The sequence below is a fragment of the Phyllostomus discolor genome, chromosome 7, assembly GCF_004126475.2.
Source record: "Phyllostomus discolor isolate MPI-MPIP mPhyDis1 chromosome 7, mPhyDis1.pri.v3, whole genome shotgun sequence".
NCBI lineage: Eukaryota > Metazoa > Chordata > Mammalia > Chiroptera > Phyllostomidae > Phyllostomus > Phyllostomus discolor.
The window spans coordinates 8,680,876-8,704,633 of NC_040909.2; the positions used below are offsets into that span (position 1 = coordinate 8,680,876).

Here is a 23,758-nt window from a genome sequence, read left to right on the forward strand (position 1 = left end):
CACAATCCTTTTATTCAACCTTGCCAGGAAGCAGCTTTCATCCCATTCCACAGAGGGGTAAACCCAGTGAGAGAAGTGGGGCAACATGTGTAAGCTGGTCCAGGACTCAGGATTTCCTGGTTCCCAGTTCTGTACTGTTACCCCCCAAACAGGCTCCATTTCCATGGAAAGCTCCAAGAGCTTCTACAGAAAACAGTGAATAGAGGAGGAACCATCAGGAGCAAAGTGCAGGACAGAAGCTCCTCTCTGGAGTGCACATATCTCAGTGCGTATTTAATTAAACACGGGATGTGTAATTGATGGGTGCTCTCAGTCTGCCGACCTCTCGTAACATAGTTGTTAGTGTCAGAAGTTCCTCGCTATGTCCACCGTCCCTGGCTGGCATAGAACCTGGTACGTAGCAGGTGCTCAAAATTTGTTGAAAGCATAAATGGATGAACTCTGCTTCCTAATCTCCCCTCAGCTGGCCATCCCTCTGTGAGTGTCTCCTACCCAGACTGGGGTGTGTCCCTAGACTTTGGCACCTCATCCAGGCTGGCAGGAGGCTGTGCTCTTTGGTTTGCCTATCTCGAGCCTCCCAACCAGTGGCACGGACGTCGGAACCCACGCCCGGGGCGTGTCGCGCCTTCACGCTGAACCTCCTTGCCTCCGTGCGTCAGTCCTGTCTGTTACTCCTGCAGGAATCGAGTTTAGACCGCGAAGCCTCCTCGCACGTCGCGACGTGGGAATTACAGGCTTGGACCTCAAACCCACGTGGGTGAGAGCCGGGAGACGGGAAGGTGGGAGGTGCGAGTCCAGTCACGCCCCCTCAGCTTTAGGGTCGCAGCCCTTTAAGAAGCCCTTCATTCCAGACGCTGCCGGGCCGGGCCGCGGAGGCGCGCCAGGATTGGTGGCTTCGGGTGCGGGTGTTACTTAGCAGCAGCGAATGGAGGTTGAAAACTCGCGCACGCGCACCGCCGCCTACCTGCGCCTGGGCGGCCCCCGACCCGGGCCGGGTGCTCCCTGTGAGCTTAGATTGCGGAGGGGGCGGCAGGTGGCTCGGCGGCGCCGAGGGAGGCCGCTGATTGCCGGAGGCCGCCGTCGGGGCCAGGTGAGGGCTGGCGGGCGGGGGCGTCCCGTTAGCTGAGAGCAGGCGGGGTCGGGTGTGGCGCAGGGCGGGCCTGGAGGTGGAGGCGGTTCCGGGCCCGCCCCTCTCTCTGGCCCAGCCTAGCCCCCTCGGGCTTCCAGGGGCTTCCCGGAATCACCTGTTTCGATTTGTTCTGCGCGCTGCACCCCGGACTCCGGGACGATCCCAGGCGCGCACTTGCGGGAACCCTCAGCTGATGGATGCGCGTGGAGCGCTGCTTCCTGTGGGAGGAGACGGGGTGTGTCCAAAAGAGAGAGCGGGCGATTATTTCCTTAGTTATCCACGAAGCTCAAGTCAGAGTATTGTTTAGTCTTAATAGCAAACTTCCCTTAGCGTGCCGGTATTGTAAGACTTGGTTTACTACATACTGGATGCGCTACATCAGCTTTTCTGAACACCGGGTGTAGGAAGGGGTGTGTACTTTGGGTCCATTGTAAGCTTACATCTAGATCTCCAGAGCCAGGAGGATAAAGCACTCCGGGGAGAAATTAGGATGGAATAAATCAAAGTCACAAAAGATATTACCCGTGACAAAAAGTAGTTGGTGAAGTCTGTGACATGGTCAGACCTTTGGGTAGGATAAGTGTTCTTAAATTTGATACAGAAAGGAATTAATCCTGACAAAGATAATTTTAGCGAAATGAAAATGTAAGTATTTGAAAATGATTTAATATTGCTAAACAGGATTAAAATGGACCTAATAGCATTTGCTCTGGAAAGCACATCTTAGATGATGATGTTATAATGTGTATGTTTACACACAGAGGACATTTTGGGGTCCCAAAGTTTTTTATTCTTCAAAGAGCTTCAGAGGTCAACTGCATCTGAAAGGGGACTGACAGAGGAAAACTGGCTTTTTCAAAGGAACACAATGAGTAAAGAGCAGTTGTAACAAGTGAAACCCTAGGCCTTGGCTCCTATTAACAGGTCTCTAATTAGTGTTCCGTATCAGCACCCTAAGAGAAGGCATTGTTTTAGAGAAATAGAGTGGCTGTAATACCGAATGCTGGATTTGAGAAGCATTGAATAACATTATCAGTGTAAAAGTTCCTAGCACAATGCCTGGCATATGATATTAGTTGCTATCAAGTTCAGTCTCTTAATCTTAGCTCTTAACAAATGACAGTTGACTTCTACCCTCCCCCCCAACCATCCCCAAGCAAAGGGAAGGGAGGAGCTTGTGTGGTCTGCAGACCTTAAAGCCCTGTAGCTGACGGTGAATCTGATCAGAGTTCACATTTTTCTTCTGTATTACATTTATGAGGAGTGGGCAGTACACCTTATGGTGAAAACTTGTGTTTGAATATTTGTGTGCCAAATGGAACTTGTTTTGCTTGTTTAAATTACTGTTTTGCAAGGCCTGGTCATTTAATATTGTGTTTGTCTCCCCTTTTCTTTCTCTCTTGGAGGGAGGGGGGAGGAGTGTATGGGGCAAGGATTTGGGAGGAGTTTTAAGAGTAAAGGAGAGAGGAAAAAACAGTGGGAAGAAGGATGGCCTCCAGCTAGGCACAAAGTCTTTGCTGGTAGAATAGGGGTCATCTATTTCATGAGCAGCTTATAAATAGAGCTGAGAAGAGGATTTAGGAAATGGAGAGGCAGATTAATATTTTAATCACACCTAGTAATACTTCGGGTGCTGTATATTTGATTACAACCCCACTTTCTGCTTTTAAGAAATTCCGTGTATGTACACCCCTTTCTATTTTTCTCTCCAATTAGAGATTAACTGTGGGAAAATGTTCAAAGTGCAGGGTGGGCAAAAGTAGATTTACAGTTGTGACTACTCGAAACATAGAGTTTATTCTTGGATTATTATTATTTATTATTGTGTCATTTTCCATATGAACAACTGTAAACCTACTTGCCCCACCCTGAATAGGTCAGAATATGGTAAGGTCTGCAAACCACATTTCTTGTTTCAGTGAGCAGAAATAAGGCAGCCTCTTAGGTCATCCATTCATTTGCTTAGCAGTTTTTATTGAGGGCTCCCTAATATGTCGTAAGCATGGTGCCAGGTTCAAGGTCCCCTGGCCTATCAAAGGAGCCGTTAAGACCTAGAAGACAGACTCGTGTTTCTGTGTGAGCACTCTGAGGCTGCCTTTGTCCTTGTGTAATTGATAATATAATTTTCTGTAACTGTGGCATGATTTCCCAGATACATTAGGCTGTTTTCCTGTTTAAAACCAAAGGCTAGTTACCTGCAAGCGGCTTTATGTTAATGAGCCCCGAGCTGATGGTACCTTCCCGACTGAGAATGTTATGTAGTTATGCAGCCGCTCACTATAAAACACACCCTCCAGTGTTCGTGCATAAATCATCAGAACTACAGTTAATTGGAAGGAAAGGTTATTCTTCTAGTAGAGGTATTGAAAAATGACATTTGAACATAAAAAGTCTGAGCATAATGTAAGTGGTATAAAGACAATATTCTTTTTATCAGCGTTTAAAATGCAAGTCATTATAGTCACAAGAAGTTGCAAAGATAGAACATTTTACATAACTGTAGTATAATATCAGGCCCAGGAAATGAACATTAATATAAGGTGTGCATAGTTCTTTTCTATTGGTTTTTAGAGATAGCAAGTGTGAGCAAGAAACGTGGGTTTGTTGTGTCTTTCATCTGTGCACTCATTGGTTGCTTGTTGTGCGTGCCCTGCCCGAGGACCTAACCAGCAACCTTGGTGTATCAGAATGACACTCTAACCAGATGAGTCACCCGGCCAGGGCCAGAGTGTGCATAGCTCCCTCAGGTCCAGATGCCTGTGACCACCATCACAGTCAAGACACAGAACTATTCTGTCACCTCAGCAGTTTTTCCCTCGCTGTCCCTTTATGGCCACACACCCACACCCCACCTCCCCGCCCTTGGCAACCACCAGTCACTGTAATTTTCCCATTTTGAGAATGTTACATAAAAGAATCCATATATATGTGACCTTTGAGATTGACTTCTTTTTTTTGACTCAACTCAATGTTCTTGAGATCCATCCAAGTTGTTCTGTGTTCCAACAGTTGATTCCTTTATGCGGCTAAGTAGTATTACATGGTATGAATGTACTGTGTTTTGTTTAAAACCATTCATTATTTGTAGGACATGTTAGTTGTTTCCAGTTTTTGGCTGTTATGAATAATTGTACACAGGTCTTTGTGTGGACATAAGTTTCTGTTTCTCTGGGGCAAGTTTCCAGGAGTGTGATTAATAGATTGTTTGGTAATTGTGTGTTTCGTTTCACAAGAAACCGTCAAACTTTTCCAGAGTGACTGTACCATTTTCCAGTCCTACTAGAAATGTGTGAGAGATCCAGTTTCTGCATGCTTGTCAGCATTTGATGTTGTCACTTTTAAAAATTTTAGCTGTTCTGATAGATGGGTAGCATTATCTCATTGTAATCTTAAGTTGCGTTCCCGTTACTAGCTAGTGGTGCTGAACATCTTTCCATGTGCTCATTTGCCACCTGCACATCCTCTTTGGCGAAACAGCCCTTCATGCGCTTTGTGCATTTCTGGCTGGATTGTTTCTTTGGTGTTGAGTTTTGAGAGTTCTTCATAAATTCCAGATACTGTCTAGCGCACATGATCGGATGTATGGTTTACAAATATTTTTCTCCCAGGCTCTAGCTTGTCTTCTCACCCTTTTCACATTGGCTTCTGCAAAGCCAAATTCTGGATTTCGGTGCGATGCAGTTCGCTGGTTTTTCTTTTATGGAGTGAGCTTTTGGTGTTGTATCTAAGGAGTCTTCCCCAGGTTCTGAAGGTCTTCTCTCACACTGTCTTCCACTTTTATAGTTTTACTTTTTAACATTTAAATTTATGATACATTTTGAGTTCATTTTTATGTAATGTGTGAGGTTAGATCAAGGCTCCTTTTTTTTTTTTTTTTTGCTGTAGATATCCATTGCTCCAGCACCATTTGTTGAAAAGGCTGTCCTTCCTCTAATGAATTGCTTTTGCACCTTCATCAAAAATCATCTGGCTGTACATGTAGGTACATGCACTGCTGTGTCTTCTGTTCTGTTCCGATGACCTATGTGTCCTTTCCTCTGCCAGCACTACACAATCTTGATTACTGTAGCTATATAATAATTTATCTATATCTACAAACTCTCTTGTTGATATTTTTTATAAGAATTGCATTAAACCTATATATCAATTTGCAGGAGAACTAACCTCTTTGCTCTGCTGAGTTTTCCAATCCATGAGCATGGTATATCTCTTTATTTAGGACTTCTCTGATTTCTTGCAGCAATGTTTTGTAGTTTTCAGCATGCAAGGCCTGTAGAGGTTGTGTTAGATTCACACCTAAGTATTAAATCTAAAAAGTTACAGCTTTACGGAGATCATTTTTTGAGTGATTGTAAATGGTATTTCATTTTTGTTTCTACATGTTCATTGCTAGTATGTAAAAATGCAGTTGCTTTTTGTATGTCGATTGTTGATTGTATGTCCAGTCTTGCAGAACTCCTTAGTTTAGAGAACGCCTTTTCGTCCTTCTCTTAGAGCAGATACACTGGAAACACCTTCCTTTAGTGTCCTTTCATCAGAGTATCTTTCCATTTTCCCTTCACTCTTGGAAGACATTTTTGCTGAAAATACAGAGTTCTGGGCCGGCAGTTCTTTTCTTTCAGCAGCGGAAAAATGTGCGTCCTTTTGGCTTCCATAATTTCTGTGAGCAATTTGCCGTCCTGGGACCGGCTTTCCCCCAAAGGTAAAGTGTTGCTTCTTGTCTCTCACGGGGTTTTCAGTGTCTGGTTTCCCCGAGTTTGACCACCATGGGTGTGGGCATGGGTTCCTTTGGGTTTCTCCTTCCTGGGATTTATTCTACTTTTTGATTTTGGGGGTTTATGTCGTTTGCCAGATTTGGGGAGTTTCCAGACATTGCTTCTTTGAAGACTTTTTCCGTCCTGCCCACTTTCCCCTCTGCTGCGGGAATCCCGTGAAATGAATGTCAGATGACTGGTTCTAGTCCCACGGACCCCGAAGCTCTCTATGGTATTTCAAAATCTAGTTTCTCTCGGATTGTTCACATTAGGCGATTTCTGTGTTCTGTACTCACGTTTACGGATTCGTTCTTCTGTCCCCTCCCTTACGCTGTTGAGCTCGTTCACCGAGTGTTTTTCTTTTCTTTTTTTTTAAAGATTTTATTTATTTATTTTAGAGAGGGAATGGAGGGAGAGAGAGAAGAGAGAGAGAGAGACATCAATGTGCGGTTGCTGGGGGTCATGGCCTGCAACCCAGGCATGTGCCCTGACTGGGAATCGAACCTGCGACACTTTGGTTCGCAGCCCGCGCTCAATCCACTGAGCTACGCCAGCCAGGGCTCCGAGTGTTTTTCTTAATTCACTTCTTTGGTGTTGGTGTTATTGGAAACTTCTACTGAGGGCCTTTCCTAAATTACTGGCTACCACCTGTGCAAAGGAATGGTTTTCATAATAACGGTGCTTCTAAAACTCCCCAGGTATCCACTGGCTCATCTACAAAAATAACCTGCAGAACGCAGTGTGAGTGACGAGCCCCAGGGCGCTGTGACATACCGGGGTAGTGCACGCTCTTTTCCCCGTCTGCGGTTCTCCCTCCCTGCCCCCCTCCCCTTATCTCCCGTTCATGGGACTCCAGGGGAGCACCCTAACACACGTATCTCCCTCCTCCATACAAGTTCAACGCATCAGCGTCCTCTCATCACTGTCGATGTCTGTGTCTTATCTCCCTCCGTTGCCGGCAGCCAGGACCTAACTGTTCCCGCCACCCCCAGAGACACACACGCGGGAACTCCGTCTCATTCACAGCGGCAGCCTCAGCACTTCTGTAGTGTCCAGCCTATAACAGTCACTCAGTAATTTCTGAGTATTCACTGAATTATAAAATAATTCGACAGCTGAAAACTACATAAGCTAATAATGGATAATTAAAACTATTCGTATTAAAATGCTACTAGTTCCGTGTACCAATCAGGTTCTTTAAACTGGTGACATGGCTCACAATGTCTGTTCTCTTGTGTACTGCTGTGGGATCTCCTCTTCCGTTTGTGTGTTCGCCTGTAGTTGTCACGTCCCCAGCTTCCTCTGCCACCCCAATTGGGGTGGTGACTTCTCTTGCCACACCTCTGCAGGGGCAGAGGGCCACCTTTGACCCAGAAATGAAGCCAGACCTCTGTCCGCTCTCTCTGACCGCTGCGACAAAACCCCCACGAAATGGCAGCGTGTTTTTTAAATTCTAAAACTTCTGTTTGGTTCTTTATACGTTCTGTTTCTTTTTATTTTTTATTGGTTTCGAGTGTGTTTATTGAAGGATTTTTATGATGGCTGCTTCAAAGTCCCAGATAACTCTGTCATCTGGGTCACGTTGGTGTTGGCATCGTTGTTTGTCTCTTCTAATTCAAGCTGAGATTTCCTATTGAAATGTGGGCATTTGGGGCATTATGTTATGAGGCTCTCAACCTTATTAAATCTTCTATTATTTTTTTAAAGATTTTATGCATTTATTTTTAGAGAGAGGGGAGGGGAGGGAGAAAGAAAGGGAAAGAAACATTGATGTGTGGTTGCTTCTCGAATGTCCCCATCTGGGGACCCATCCTGCAACCCAGGCGTGTGCTCTGGCTGGGAATTGAACCAGCGACCCTTTGCTTTGCAGGCCAGTACTCAATCCACTGAGCCACAGCAGCCAGGGCAGTAGGGTTGCCTCTTGTATACACCCTGACTGGGGACTGAACCCACAGCCCCCGGGCATGTGCCCTGACCAGGGATCAAACCAGTGACCTTTTGCTGTGTGAGACGATGCCCAACCAGTTGAGCCATGCCGGTCAGGGCTGAAAGACAGTTTTTATTCATCTCAAACACTGTTGTTTGAGGAGAAGCAGGTTCGATCACCAAAAGGTTAAAATGGAAGAAGCAGAGGCTGGATGGCAAGTGGTAGAACTGGTTCTTGTGATTACTGTCCCTTGGGAAGGAAACTTTCCTTTTCATTGGCTCAACATGATACCTGGCGTGTGGTCGGTGCTCCATAAAGATAGCACCGGAGGGGATATTCTGGGGCCAACAGTTGGAGTAAATGCATACCGCTTTCCCTTGGAAGAACTTACAATCTACTCAGCTTCCAAAACAGTGTCTTTCTTATTTTGCCTTGGATGTGTTTCTGTCTTGTCCCTCGTCCTGGTATCTCATCACCCGCTGTATTTGTTTTTAAAGCAAGCACTCTCCTTAGACACATCTGTATTACAAGTGTTCTTAAACATTTCCCTGCTTGCGTTGCAGAATGGCTCTAACTGATTAACACTGTTCTCAAGGAAGTAAGCGAGAGAAGCTCTAGTTTAGACCCTAAACCCTAGTCTCAGGCTGACCTTGTAGTCTCCCCCATCTCCTTCAGGGTGTTGTGCATTATAACTTTTTTAAACATTTTTTTCTAAATGAAATATTTCAAACATTCACAAAAGTATTGAAGATAATGTTACTAACCTCCATCCATCCATCCCCTGATGCTCTTTCTGATCGTAGAGGTTTCAGCACTGGCCAGGCAGCGACCACAGGCTGCCTGGCAGCAGGGGGATAGCCCACAGGCTCGTCTGGCAATGGGCTGGCCCTGCCGATGGTGCGGGGATGATGGTGTGGGTGTATCCTCCTGGGGAGTGTCACGTGTTTCCTCCTCAGTGTTGGAAGGTGTTGGGGGATAAGACAAATGGACTGTGTAGGGTCTGTTGGCTGGTAAACTAAGTAATTTATCTTTCCCCCCTCTGTATATTTATACCAAGGCAGCTTCTACATGTGTAAAATGGGAATAATCATTCATTCATCCATTCTCGATATGGTCTTTATTGTTAGAACTTACACTTAGGTGGTGGTGGAAGTGACCAATCAGTAAACTAGAGAACAAGAGGAGGGAGAAGTCCTTCTAGCTGGGTGGGTCCGGGATGGCCTCACGGAAAGGGGGGATTGGAGACAGGATTTGGATGTGGAGAGATTAGAAGAGTGGCAGGTTATAGGCGAAGAATACACAGAGGTGACGAGAGCAGGGTGCATCCTGGGGGCTCCCCTTTCCTCCGGCTCACGGGAACTGAGATGCCAACTGAGCTTAAACCCACAGAGTCCTTTGGAAGGAAAGCCCACCAGTGTGGGAACCCATTAACCAGCGTGGGTACCCAGCATCCTCTCCGGTAGAGGAGCTGGTGAACAGGACCTGCGAGGCGGGATGTGCGGTGCATGGACAGACCCGTCAAAGCCGCGATGGCCAGCTCACTAATCCCCACTTGCAGGGCGGCCACGTGCACACGTGCGTGTCACGCCCCGTGCAGGCACCTGCAGAGTCACCAGATGGGGCTACAGCCCAGCCGGGCTCTGCCGGCAGAACTGGTCCAGGCTGCTTCTACACAGAGGAGTACCTCGTTCTGATTTGCCAAAGGCACCATGAGGGCTCTGAGTCTGTTTCCCTTTGTTTCTTAATGGTGCCCACATATTAGGGCCAAATATTTAGTATCTTACTGTAATATCATCTGCTAAATGGCTTCCTTTAACCATCTGTAGGAGCTCAGTCATCATTTTGAAGACTGGCTCTGTATCAGAAATTTGCAAAAATTCACGAGGACACACTCTACTCTCTCAGTTCCATTTTTGCCCTCTGCCGCCCTTACTACCTGCCTGCTTTAGGTTGGATGCTCAGAGCCCCTGCTCCGGGGTGAGGGTGTGGCAGCTAAACTGCTCAGCCCCTGCCTCCCTGGGTGGCCTGAAACGCACAGGTCACCAGACCCCATTCCTGCTGCTGCATCGTCAGCTATGTCCTGGCCCTTTGGGGTCATCTTGCTGCCTGTGACCTGCTGCCCACTGTGACGGCTGTTGCTCCTGAGCCCTCCGGCCTTGCTTTCTGGCTTCTCCCTTTCTCCCTTACCCTGGCTGGTTTAACTCTGGAAAGGAGGATTGCAAGTACAGGAGAGACAGGAGGGTTAATGCAGGGGGGAGATTGGGAGTGGCGTAGCCACAGAGGGCAGGGACATGATAATAGAAGCAGCATTTGCAGTTGTAGCGGGGGCGAGAGCGAAACAGCGCACGTTTCGAGGGCAGGGTGTCTCTGGCACCGTCGCCCGGTCCTCAGTAACAAGGTGACCTTGCTTCCCTCAGGTGTCCTCATGACTCCTCTTGCGGACCATGTCCCTGATCCTCTTTGCCTGCGTGGTAAGGGTGAGGGATGGACTGCCCCTCTCGGCCTCCACTGACTTCTACCACAGCCAGGAGTTCCTGGAGTCCAGGAGACGGCTCAAGACTTTAGCCTTGCGGCTGGCCCAGCACCCGGGCCGAGGCTCTGCACGAGGACGTGACTTCAGCATACAGTAAGCACACACGCTCACTTTTCCAGAACATCAGCCGCGTTCGGGGTACTGTTAACCCTACATTGAGGTAACGTTACGCTCACCACGTGGTGCGTTGAGAATAGACCTGCCATCAGACCGTGGTCGGAGGTCGTGTGTCTTTACCGCAGGGTCGAGAGGACTCCCAGCTCGGCCACTCTGCTGCTGCCTGTGTGGGTGGCGCGCCCGTGGGCGTCGCACCGGGAGTCCCAGCTTTGGCCGGCTTGCGTGCCTTTGGTTTTTCTGCACTAGGTGCAGCGGTGGAAAAAAGGCGGGGAGGGAAGGAAAAGGAGATGGAGAAGACCACAAAAATAAGAAAAAAAGACTTATTGTTCTTGCCTTCGGGTTTTGCTTTTAAAATTTTTTCACTTAAATAAATTATATTACAAAATTTTAATTGCATGCCAGGAGCAGGGCCCTGAAACACGAGCACACATAGGTTCCCCTTCTCAAGGAACTTAAAGCCGAGGGAAGGAACAAGAGACATACAGCTAAATATGATGGAGTGGGGACGCGCCCCAGTGGAGGCAGGAATCAGGTGGTTACAGGCATCGCGGTAATAACCGCCAGCCTCCCTGAGTGTTTTCTCTGGGCCAGGCACTGGTATTACAAGTGCTTTCCGGGGCTTACGAGGTAGCCGGCAGAGTCACAGCTGTTTGCGGAGGAGGAAACGGAGGTGGAGTGGCTCGCCGAAGGGTTGTACCGTTAGGAAGTGGCAGCGCCAGGGTTTGCGGGCCGGCAACTGGGCACCAAGGCCCGATCCACTCTCGTGTGTGTTGCCGTTTCTTATTCTAGGGCTCGGAGCAGGAGGCACTCTACGGGGGCATCAGGGCAAGGCAGGCTTGGAAATATCAAAAGGGCTTGCTACAGATTTTACATCATTGTTTTCTAGCACGTAGCCTTCACTTTCTAAGTCCCTTTTGCTCCCCTCAAACAGTAAGCGTTTAGTTTACCTGATAAGGTAGGGCCCTTTTAGGGCAACTCAGTCCTGTAATCAGAAACACAAAAGGGGAAGTCCAGGCCCGGCTCCAGGCTCCTGGCTGAGTCAGGTGAGAAGGGACCGCCCCCGAAGTGGGGGCCAGACAGCAGGCTCGTGCAGCTGCCCCCCGCGGTGTGGGCTGGGGTGCTTGGGAGCGAACACAGGGCTGCGTTGCCGGTGTTGGTAACCCCTTTCTCCGGGTGCCTGAAGCCGTGTTCCTCACGATGCGGCCATAACCCGACATCCCTGGGAACTGCGTGCCGAACCTCAAGTGGGAAGGACACCCCTTCTCAGCTAAGGAAGAAAAGCCTGTGACTTCAAGTGAAGTTCCGGGTACTTCAGGCTTTTTGCACAATGGAGTATAAAATGTTCTACTCACTTGTAGTTTGAATTTAGTATTCGTCATTTTCGCAGAGGAAAACTGAGACATTTTCCCTTACAGGTGAACTGTACCATGAGCTTATTTTGTGGTTTAAGGAGTTGAATTGTTTTCCAAGGGTTGCCATGACAGGTTACCATAAACTGCCTTGAAACAGCAGAACTTTATTCTCACATCCTGGAGGCCAGAAGTCTGACAGCAGCGGGCCAGCAGGGCCGTGCTCTCTCTGCCCCCCTCTGGCGGCTGCCAGCAGTCCTTGTCATTCTGGGTCGCCCAGAAGCGTCACTCCAGCCTCTGCCCCCTCGGTTACTGGGCTGCTTCCTTCTGCCTCGGTGGCCAACATCCACACCAGTCACAGGACGGAGGCCCGCCCCGATGCGCTGTGGCCTCATTGTATCCCGATCCCATCCGCCAAGACTGTTTCCAGAGAAGGTCATGTTCACTGGTGCTAGGGGTTGGGGCTTCAGCGTATGTTTTGGGGGGACACAGTTGAGCCCACACGTAGGGGTCATCTTTCCAACAAAACACCTCCCTCCTGTAGAGACTTGGGCCCTGCTGGGAAATTCCTTGTGGAAGGAGGAGGTCATCCTTTTTAAAAATCGAAAACATGTTTTGTGTAAAGACTTCCAAGTACAAGGAGGTGGTAGATCCATAGAACCTGAAATCCCTCCTGCCAGAAATACCCAGAAATGTGTGTAAATATTTACAAAAGTTTAAAAAAAATGTGTAGCTGAGCTTGAAAGAAAGACATCCCAAAGTACCAAATCAAAGGGGGAACAGAATGTCCAGAGTGGTACGTGTCACAGTGAACCCAGGGTTTGAGCCTCAGCACCCGTGAAGGGCGAGACCTTTGAGCTTGTGTGGAGCGAGGTGTCGCAGCAGGACCCCTGTGGCGAGGCGGGACTCTCGTTGGGCTACAGCCCCGGTGCCGTGGTAGGTGAGAAACAGCCAGCCTGCCAGCACCGGGGGATCCCATCTCTGTCTGGCTTTGAATGGGAAGGGAAAAGAAAGTCTCACCTAAGAAATGGAAACCCAGCTGCTATGCCTTGTGTCGGGCTGGAGTTTGAGTGTATGCTCCACACTCCCCGCGGCCTGGGAATCCCCAGGCCAAGGCTCACACATCAGCGTCGGCGCCACACTGATGGTGCCCGTGGGGCCGCGGGCCCAGGCCCGTGCAGAAGCCTCTGCACGAAGTGTGCCTCACGTCAGGCCTCCAGGGAGAGCCTAGGCAGCACAGGGAGGAACCCTCGGTACAGGTGACGGGACCCTGGAGGGGACAGTCCACAGCGAGTGGCAGTCAGCAGGCACCACAGGTAGGGAGACTAGAGTCCCCAGAACTTGAAGTGGTGGCACGACAGCCTGAAAGGACTAGGCTTGACTTCAGGATGCCGGGATGATTTAACGTTAGCGGATCTTTTGACATAGGTGGAGAAAGAAAAACATTTTCTTTTAGGAGGCAGAGAGGTCTGAGGCCGCTTCCCTCTCACGGAACGCGCGTCCTCTTGTATGAAGAAGTCAGAGTGATCACACATGGCTGATGGCCGACATGCTGTGCGTTTTAGAGGACGTTTGAGGCAGGCACAGTCCCGGGCAGGTCTAGCTGGGGATGCAGCCGGTGCACAACAGACAGCTCCAGGGCCGTTCCAGGCCGAGCAGGTCTTGAGAGCCGAGGCAGCGTTGTGTCTGGGTGTGGGCTGGGAACCCGTGGGTCTGTCCCTCGTGATGTAGGTGTGGCCCTCTCGTTTCAGCTTTTCTTCGTCGGGGGATGTGGCCTGCATGGCGATCTGCTCCCACCGGTGTCCCGCGGCCATGGCCTTCTGCTTCCTGGAGACCGTGTGGTGGGAGTTCACGGCTTCCTTCGACGCCACGCGCGTCGGCCTTGCCTCCAGGCCGTACGCCTTCCTCGAATTCGGTTGGTGGCCCTCTTTTGCATTTGCTGTTGGCACGTGTAGCTTCGTAGCTTAGCTTTTACCTTGACCGTCAAGGGAAGTCATTGGAGGGGCAGTAGGATACGCCTGGGGAGCAGCTGCGTGTCCTGAGATTTCACAGCGATGGAAGAAGCCTGGGACCCTCAAGGTCTAACACCCCGGCCTGTTGTCCCTCCAGACCTGGGGGCAGGGCGGAGGCACGGGGAGCCCGTGCGCCACAGCCCTCGGGAGCAGGGGCCAGCAGACTGCGGCGCGGGGGCCAGAACCTGCTTTGTAGATGGAGTGGAACACGGCCACATTCAGTCCTTCCCGCGTCGCCCGCGGCTGCTGTGGCCCGTCACCAGCAGAGCTGCGCAGCAGTGTAACCTATAAACCTAAAAGTTTTATTCTCTGGCCCTTTAAGAAAATTTCGTCAATGCTGCTCTAGAGCTGTGTGACTCAGAAGGTGTGTGTGGACTTGTTCTTTAATCATTAGGTAAATATAGAAAGTGAGAATAAGTACTTAGAAGTTCTTATAGTAATTTGACATTCCTACACTCTATGTCAATGTGTCAGTCTGCAAGCGTTTAGAAATAAGGAGAAGCCTGGAGGTCTGAGAAGCACCGCTCTGGAAGAGGATGCTGCTCTCTAGGTGATGCCAGAGGCCTGGGGCGGAGGGGCGCGAGGGGGCTTTGGAACACAGCGTGACAATTAGAGCAGAAGCACCATTCCCAAGTGCGAGCCTAGTCACCCTGAGCCCTTGGGAGGAGGGGACGGCCGGAGTTGGAGGACCTCTGTGGTCTCCCCGGTGCTGCTGAGGGAGCAGCTGGTGGCACTCGGTGCTGGGGGTCAGGGCAGGGCAGGCGCCAAGGAGAAATATTTCCACCGATGCCTCAGGCTGCAGCCATGGCCCTCATGGCCTTGCATAGCCCTCAGTCCCTTGTGTGGCCTGCTGCCAGCCTGTCAGGGAACCGGCCAGCACCCTCTTCTGGTGTCGCCCGAAGGTGCTGGGGAACTCCCTGGTATGCAGGCCCCAGCCTGGTCGACCTGTGACATGGACGGTTCTGCCCCCGAGTCTCCCCGTGAGCGCTACTCAGACAGCTGCTTGCGGCCCACCTTCCTCCTGCGAAGAGGACATGCTCTCCCCAAACAGGTGACGGCTGCAGTGTCGCTTGGCTGTCATTTGATAGGTAACTGGTGGCCTGTGTTCTTCTCTCAACTCATCTGCACGTGCCTTCCTTCTGAAGCCATGTGCTCGATCCGATAGGAGGCCCTTCCCGCATCATGTTTGCGCGTGATTGGCTAAGAGTGGAATGTGAGCCCTGGCTGGTGTGGCCCAGTGGACTGAGCGCCGGCCTGCGAACCAAAGGGTCCCGGGTTGGATTCTCGGTCAGGGCATGTGCCTGGGTTGTGGGCCAGGTCCCCAGTGGGGTGCTCTGGAGAGGCACCCACACATTGATGTTTCTCTCCCTCTCTTTTTTCCCCTCCCCTCTCTAAAAATAAATAAATAAAATATTTTTTTGAAATAAAGAGTGGAATATGAGGAAATATACAGTGATATTAGAATTAGGTATGAAACTTTGCTTCAGACACTTATTAGTCCTTGGCAGTAAATTAATACTAGCATGAATAAGAGAATTAATACTAATACTTTCCAACTGTATACTCCCAGTTTGCACAACGTATTCATGTTTATGGATAATTTTACACTCCTTTTCTTGAGAAAATCCGGTCAAGAATAACTGTCCCCATTTTTTAAGCTTAGAAATATTCTGTGAGTTGCTTGGGATGATACTCTCGCAGGCCGCTGAGCTGAGAATGGAGTCGCTGTCCCCTGACTCCCTTGTCACTGAGGTCCAGGGACAGGTTGTTGCCTTCTCTGTAGATGGCCCGCCGCGTTGTGCCTGCTCTGCCTCGGACAGATTGGCAAGACCAGTAACGACGTGTAGTCACCATTTGACCTTTATGTATGTAGCTTGACACTCCTGACTTAGCTTGGAAGTGTCAAGTTCATTTTGTACCTACCGTCTTATAACATCCATTGGGATAAAATGCCCACTTGGGTTGCTCTCTCTCTTTGCAGACAGCGTCATTCAGAAAGTGAAGTGGCATTTTAACTGTGTGAGTCCCGCTCAGATGAAGAGCAGCTTAGAAAAGGTCCAGGAGGAGCTGGAGCTGCAGCCGCCGGCGGTCCTCACCCTGGAGGACATGGACGCGGCCAACGGGGTGATGAACGGTCATGCGAGGGTGTACTCGGAGCCTGGTAAGGGGCCTGCTGTTCTCTGACGCCGATGAGGATGAGTGGATGTTACGTATCTCAAAGGGACATTGGTTTCATTTATTAGGAGGGTGTTTTTTTTGGGGGGGGGATATAAAATATGTGGGGAGAAATATGGACCGATGTTGTTTCCAGGCAGCTGCGATAAAAAACTTGACCATTATGACAGTGAGTTGGTCTGCGGGGAGGTGACTCTTATAATGAAATTCAGGAGAAGAGTGATGTGGCAGATTGGTTTCTTAAGCAGGGGGACGTCTAGAGGTTTGTTATATGTTATAAAGGAGAGTCTTTCTCTTTTGCTGGAAGCCACTTACACAGATTTGTACATCTGGCTTTATCTACCTATCTGTTTTCTATCTGTCTCTTTTCCTTTGACAATGAACCCTTATCTCATCACTTACTGAAACACTGCAGGTCTCCACTGAGAGCCCCTGCCCTCCTTGATGGAGGGAGGGAGGGGAGAGCCATGGGGGTGAGTGTGGGTAGGGGCCAGAGCCAGGGCTTCCGGGTGCTGTCACTGTCACCGTCTGGCTCTCCGTGAGGCCTGGGGACATCCCTCGGCCCCAGCCGGCAGCTGAGTCCTTACCTGGAGAGTGAGGTGTTCCTGAGTGTGACCGCAGTGCCCCGGCATTCTGTGCCTTCATCTGGCATTGGCCGCCCAGCCCAGCGTGTGACAAAGCATGGGTGTTGGCATTCCTGGTTTACAATGACCATCAACCCAATTTTAATTGAAGTGGGTATTTATATTGTAAGAATTTTGTAATGGTGTAGAGCTGAATTTTGCTCTGAAAGAAAGAGGTGTATACTATAACTATTTAACTATTTGAACTCTTATACTAACTGATTGCTTAAATGTTAAAAATTCTATAGGTCATGCTTTTGGCTTAACTTTGTGTTTTAATTTAATGTTTCAACCAATAAACTCCTGGATCGGCTCTCATGCCAGCCAGCACGTTGTAGTTTGTGTTGGGAGCGAACCTGACTTCTGCGGGAGGGCAGGGCTGGGTGGTTGGACCCCGTGCGTCTCCTTTGCCAGATCTGAAGACGGGGCAACTTTGTATGCGTGTTCTGTGTTTAACCACCCAGACAAGAGGGGCAGGTCCAGAAAGTGGCAGCTTGCCTGCTTTCCTAGGACATTTTCCTCTGGTTTGACTCGCCCCATTGTCCCAAGGCTCGAGTCTGTACGGGTAGCACGTTCTTTCCAACAGAAACTTGAACTTGTTCAGTGGAAACTCTAACACACGAACAGTGGCACCAGTGGGGTGGTGGCTGGATATTTGCATGTACGTGTGTGTGTGCGTGTTTGTGTGCGTGTGTGTGTGTGAAAGGTGAGGACAAGAAAGGATGGTTTAGAAAGAGCAGAGCGCAAGAATGGGTGGGACACCCTTTGATTCTGTGAGCCAGCCTCGGCTCCAGCAGTGACCTTGGAGGAGAGAACGATCACTTGTTCCGTTTAGGGCTCCAGAAGCAGCTTCCGGCTCAAATCATCACTGTTGCCCTCCTCTTCCCAGCTGAGTCAGGAGTCTTAAAATTCCGCTTGCTGGGGTCACTGTGAAAGCACGATGACCCTGGGTATCGTCCTGGTCACAGAAAGAGGGGAGTGTTGTACAAGCCGAGGGTTGGTGTGTGTGACGGAAATGCTTTTGGAAATTGACAACTGATGTACACAGGAAGCCACCAATTGCTTTAAATCAGGATTTCTCGAGCCTAGTAGCATTTTGCACTGGATAACTTTTTGTTGTGGGGGCTGTCTTGTGCAGTGTAGGATGTTTAGAAGCATTCATGGCCTCTCACCCAGCAGATGGCAGTCACGCCTTGTCCCCAGGTGTGACAACCCAGCATGTCTGGAGACAGTGCCACATGGCCATGGAGGGGCTATATTGCCCCTGGCTGAGAACCACTGCTTTAAACAGAAGGGAAATGAAACACTTGAAGACCTGTGCTTGCTCAGAGAAGGAAGGACCTCTTTCTGGAAGGAACTCACCTCGGATTCCCAGATCCATCCTGTCCTTCATTTCTTGCCTTTCCCCCCTGGAGCTGCAGCTGTTTTTAAATTAATACGCGCGTTTAGCAAAACCTGTCATTAGCGCAGGTCTAGTTAATGTCTTGGTTTATGTTTCTTTCACATAGAAATCATTTTCACTGGACACCTTTTTTTTTTTTTTCATTGTGAAGCTCCGAATGTCCGAATGGAGCCGGTGACGGCCCTGGGCGTGCTCTCCCTCGTCCTCAACATCATGTGCGCCGCTCTGAACCTCGTCCGTGGCGTCCACCTGGCGGAACACTCTTTGCAGGTAGCCTTCCCTTCGCGGTTCAAAGGGGGGGGGCGTGGTATTCATAAGGCTATTACGCACGAAGGTTTAAACATTCAAATACAATTTTCATTTCTAATTTTATTCTTTGTAGTAAGTTGAGCAAATGTGAAACGTGCTCTATTGTGTCTGCTTTTCTAAGAAGTCAGGGGGGCCTCCGGGATATGGGTGAGAGACGGACAGCTCGGGACAAGGAAGCCTGGCCACGCGGCAGCCCGTGGGACCCCAGGGGTCACTGCAGGAGCTGGGTCGTTCACCCAGGGCAAAAGTTTGGGCTCTTCGTCCCTGGTAAAAAGTTGTCTCAGGGTCCGATTTATATCACGCAGATGCCGATTCTGTGTGTGCTTGTCAAAAACATTACTAGGCAGTTGTCTTTCCGGCCTCCTCCTCTCAAACCACCTCTCTGTGGCATCATTTTTGAAATACTGGTTGTGAATTTTGATGTGTTTCAAACACTTTTAAAAAGTGTAGAACCATCATGAACCTTAACAGATAGATTACTTTTAAAGATAGAGCCATACAGTGGCTTGAGTGCCAGCCTGCGAACCAAAGGGTCGCTGGTTCGATCCCCAGTCAGGGCACGTGCCTGGGTTGCCGGCCAGGTCCCCAGAAGGGGGTGCTTGAGAGGCATCCACACATCGATGTTTCTCTCCCTCTCTATCTCCCTCCCTTCCTGTCTCTAAAATAAAATAAATAAAATAAAATCTCAAAAGTAAATGAATAGAGGCAGAGCCGTAGTGCTCACCCACGTCCCTGGTGGCTCGAGTCCAAAGTGTGGCGGTATTGGTGTCGGGGGGCTGGCAGCCGGCCCGGGCGGTAGGAGCGGTAGCTGCCTGTCACCACTCCCCGTCCTTGCCCTCGTGTGGCGCGGTTCCACTCCTGTTGTCTGTGATGACTCACACCCTGTTCGTTACCGATGTCTCACACACTAGAACCCTCCTGCCTTGGGGACACGAAGCAGAGTGTGGTGACACAGCTAAGGAGCTGGCCGTACCCGGGGATGGGAGGAATTAAGGAAAGCCGAGTGTTGACAGATGAGTAAGGTTTTGAGAGGCGGTAGGGTTTTGGGGGGTGTTTCAGGCCAAGGGCTGAGCACAGACGTGTGGGGACAGAAGGGCACATGGTGCATCCAGGTCACCGAGAGCAGCTGCCTGTCAGCCCCTGTTCCGTGACCTCACCAGGGACGTGCGTCTCTCCCGGCCAGGACTTGGTGCTGTCGGCCGCACTGGCCCGGGAGGGGAGTAGCGTGCTTCACGTCACAGTGGCTCCTCTCATCTAAATGTTCCTCTTCTGTGTCCCTGTTTGTTGCAGGTCGCTCACGAGGAGATTGGAAACATTCTGGCTTTCCTTATTCCTTTCGTGGCCTGCATTTTCCAGGTGGGTGAAACGGGATCTGGGTGCGTGGGGTAAACCCGTGGCCTCACTTAGTTCTTCTGCAGGAAAACCATCAACACGTCTCCTAGGTTCCGTTTTCATTCCACCAAGGCCTTGGGTCAAATCACGGACAGTGCCGGGCTCTCAGTGGAAGGACCCTAGGCCCACCCTGCCCAGTCCTGCCCAGTCCTCTTGTCTAACAGAGAAGGAACTCTGGGCTCGGCAAGGGAAAGCCAGCTGCTCTGGGCCCCAGGGCCTTTCGGAGTGGCAGACAGAACCCAGGAATTTGGACTTGGCCCCCAGAAAGGGAGGGATGAGAGAGCAGTGGCGATTGGATTGGGTCTGACTAGATGAGGCTGGGTCTTGCCTCTTGCTTTTTGGTGGACAATCCAAGTACAGGAATGTCCTTCTGCAGCCCCGGCTGCCATGGCTCCGTTGGTTGGAGCCTTATCCCACAGACTGAAAGCTGGCGGGTTTGATCCCTGGTCAGGGCATGTACTCAGTTTGCAGGTTCGATTCCCAGTCAGGACACGTATAACAAGGCAACCAATCAATGTTTCTCTCTCTCACAGCGATGTTTCTTTTTCTTTCTGTCTCTCTTCCTCCTCTGCCTCCTTTTCTCTCTCTCTAAACATGATGAAAACTGTCCTTGGGTGAGGGTAAAAAAAAATGTTCTTCTGCAGAATTCATATCTTTGTATGAGTATGTGTTTTTAAAACACAGGGCTAGGTAAAAAAATTTTTTTCTGTTTTATTTATTCTTAGAGACAGAGAAAGGGAGAGGGAAAGAGAGGGAGAGAAACACTGATCAGTTGCCGCTTGCACACGCCCCAACTGGGGACCGAACCCGCAAGGCAGGGTGATGCCCAACCCGCTGAACTACATTGGTCAGGGCCCGTTCGGAATGGTAACACTACCTGACTCAGATCTGTCCTCGGGACATGAAACACAAGTTATAACACGGACCAGAGAGCTTCGAATATTTAGTTGTTTTGGGATGAGCTGCATACGTGACGGGTGGAGTTAAAAGGAGTTTAGAATCTCCTGTAGGCAGAGTGAATTCTAGGAAAAGCCTGACTATAACTCTCTTTCCTTGTCCTCCACTGGGCTAGGATTTTAGCTCTTCCTCTTCATGCTTAAGCTTTTAAAAAATTCTTTTTAATTAACATTTTTGTTCTTAAGGCACTTCCTCTCACACATACGTCCTAAAACATTCTGTTTTTAAGAATTAGATGATTGTGCAAAAAAGACATTTTGACCCCAAAATTGAAAATGCACTCACGTTTTAGAAGCCTGTCTCTGGGGCCTTGGGTGTTGCCAGCGGGAGTCTCCGGTGGCGGCATCTCGTCAGCTTTGTGCCTGCTTGTTAGCTCTTTCGATGGGGACCGCACTCCCTCCCAGTGTCGCAGAGCCTCTGTCAGGTTGCTCTCTTTTGAGAATGTACTTTTCTAAAAACAAAAGCAAAAGCAGAGAGCCAAAAGCTACTTTCAGCTTTCGCAGAACAAGAATGGCCTCTTTTCCATGTGGTAGCCCTACAGGAAACATCAGTCGCCGTCCCTTGCTCTGTCTCAGCGGTGCTTCGGAAGAGTGCACAGGGGGACGACCCAGGAACCGTAGTCCCCTGTGTGACTGTCGCTCAGGAAAAGCCGAAGGAGTGAGAGCTCGGCTCCTCCCTCTGGCCGTCTCCCCTGTCCTGACCCCTGACTTACCCGGAGGCCAGTGGGCCTTGCCGGGGTGTCCTGGACTGGCTGTCTGCCCCCTACACCCCTCTCTCCCCTCTCTGCAGTGCAGAGACCTCAGCCTGGGCACTGCCGTCTGTTTCCTAGACTTCCTTCAGGAGTGCAGTGCTCTAACTCCTCCTGTGAGATCTGTTCCCCACTTCCTCTCTCTTCCGAGCCTTCCCTTCCGTCCAGGGGTTAACGGGAACGTACCCGGAGAGCCCCAGCCTCATGGCAGCACACCGGGCGCAGTAAGCTGGTGCAAGCGCGTCTTGGGTCTGACCTGTGGCGGGTCTGCCGCCCCTGACGGGACTTCCCTCCTGCTGTCATTGCAGTGCTATCTGTACCTGTTCTACAGCCCGGCCAGGAGGGCGAAGGTGGCGCTGATGCTGCTCTTCATCTGCCTGGGCAACGTGTACCTGCACGGGCTGCGGAACGTCTGGCAGATCCTCTTCCACATAGGGGTGGCTTTTCTGTCGTCACACCAGATACTGACGAGGCAGCTGCGGGAGAAGCAGTTGGACTGTGGAGTGTGAGGCAGGGACCCTTCGACGTTCACACGAGGGTCGTCTGTGGTTTCCCTCTCGGCTTCTCCGCTCGGCCTCAGGTTTCCGTCCTTGGCGTTCATTTGGACCAAACCGGACTGACGGCGAGACTTGGGGCATCTGCCTGCAGGTGCGGCTGGAGGCGTGAGGCCGTGCGGTGCCCAGGCCGGGCGTCATGCCGCAAGCCCCCGCAGGCTCTCCGGTCCGGCACGCTTACTCAGACCATGGGTGCCAGGGGCTCAATTCGGAGAGCGTTATTGGAAGATCAGAATGGGATTATTTTGGTCTTTTAAACTGAATGATGCAATAAACCACTAGATTCAACGATACTAGCGTTAGTAATTGGCAGTCCTCTCTGCGGAACCCCTTGGAAATCCATACCAGTCGAAATGTGGTTTGCCTGGTTTGTTTTTCAGAGGGTCGATCCAGGGTGACTTAAAAACTTAAAAATATGGTTCGTGGATATCAGCAAGAAAAATTTTGTTTACAGCTTTTTGATAACTTCGGTCCAATATGATACCTTTAGGATAGTTCGATATATTTTAGGTATAACTTGACTTGTCTTCATCTAGGGTAAGGATGGACATAAGCTGAGAAAATGGTTAAGGAAGCTCAATTTATGTAATTTATATGTGACTTTTTATAGCGGTGGGACTGTGTGGGTATGGAAATGTTTTGTATTTATTTACAGGGTATAACTGAATCTTTTACGAATTGATTGAGCAGCCAGTTTACTACTGGATTGTAAACTTGTAAGCATGAGCAGAATTGAGCATTTTGGGACTCCTTGCAGTGGGTCACAAACTGGAATAGTGAGTCACACAGCCTCACACAGGGGCAGTTTACAGATGCAGGTGGCAGAGGGTGGCGTCCTCAGCCTTGCACGTGGCAGCCAAGTGCCCGTCCGTTCAGCGATGAGGCATGCTGGACCCTGTGCACCTGTCCCCAGAAGACCTCCCAACTGAGTGACCCCTCTGCCCTTTTCCCAGTGCTCTGAATTAGAACAAGGGCCTCAGTTTTTGTGAACAACAAGAGTTAAGGAGGTGTTAACTTTTTAAAGGCTTTATAAATACAGAATCAACCCCGTGCTCTGAGAAGTTACTTTTCTTCCTCGCATCGTCAAAATATCGATTGACCGTCGTCGTCCAGAACGGGGCTCTGAACCAGACCCCTTAGGCGTCCAGTCCCATCTGGGGCCCGGTCCGGGTTCTTGCCCTCGGCTCGCGCTCGGTGGAAGTCTGGGATCTGAGTGGCCCAGCCGCAGCGGCGTGGAGTGCTTCGAGTTGAACTGTGTCGTCTCGGTAAATGAAAGAGTGCTGTTTTGATGGTGTTTAAAGGTTGGAGGCCATTGCACAAGATACTGAGCACACGGGGAGCGCAAGACTGCTGTTCCGGGGAGTGCCGTTGCACTTGGTTACCGCCGGCGGTCATGGTGGCCGAGCTGCCTTGCTGTCCCTTTAAGAAAGACCAGTTGGCGTGACTGTTGGGGAAATGTTGCCAGAGTCATTTTATTTTCCTATGATTTTTTTTATTTTTAACCACATGAAACATCTGGATATGAAAGTCCTGTTGGCAACACCCTCAGACGGAAGCTCCACAGCTGTCCCTCCACTGAGTGTGGGTCTGCATGGTCTTCTGCATAGCCTGCGAGGGAAACCCTCAGGCCTTCTGGGAGGTAACTCTGAAGAGATGGTGGAACAGAGTGGGAAGCCAGGGAGGCGAGACAAGTCCTTTTATGGTAGAAGCACACACACAAAAAAAGCTGTAAAAGTTGGTCGGGACAGCACACGAATGACTTGCTTCCTGCTCCTCC

The 23,758-nt window shown here is 50.1% G+C and overlaps 1 protein-coding gene across 3 annotated transcripts; it reads left to right on the top strand.

The window, feature by feature from the left end:
• The first annotated feature begins 623 nt into the window (after positions 1-623).
• SEC22C (SEC22 homolog C, vesicle trafficking protein) lies at positions 624-23,694 on the top strand. Of its 3 annotated transcripts, none has more exons than XM_036030471.1 (7): positions 624-757; positions 10,228-10,436; positions 13,561-13,724; positions 15,803-15,982; positions 18,173-18,291; positions 19,621-19,686; positions 21,736-22,266. In XM_036030471.1, the coding sequence occupies exons 2-7, from the start codon at positions 10,255-10,257 to the stop codon at positions 21,934-21,936; spliced, it is 912 nt and encodes a 303-aa protein (XP_035886364.1). In that variant the 5' UTR covers positions 624-757; positions 10,228-10,254; the 3' UTR covers positions 21,937-22,266. The 3 variants fall into 3 exon arrangements, with proteins under 3 accessions (XP_035886364.1, XP_028374494.1, XP_035886365.1); XM_028518693.2 differs by lacking the exon at positions 624-757 and adding an exon at positions 939-1,090 and having other exon boundaries at positions 21,736-23,694; XM_036030472.1 differs by lacking the exons at positions 624-757; positions 21,736-22,266 and adding exons at positions 939-1,090; positions 21,183-21,267.
• Positions 23,695-23,758: the final 64 nt, after the last annotated feature.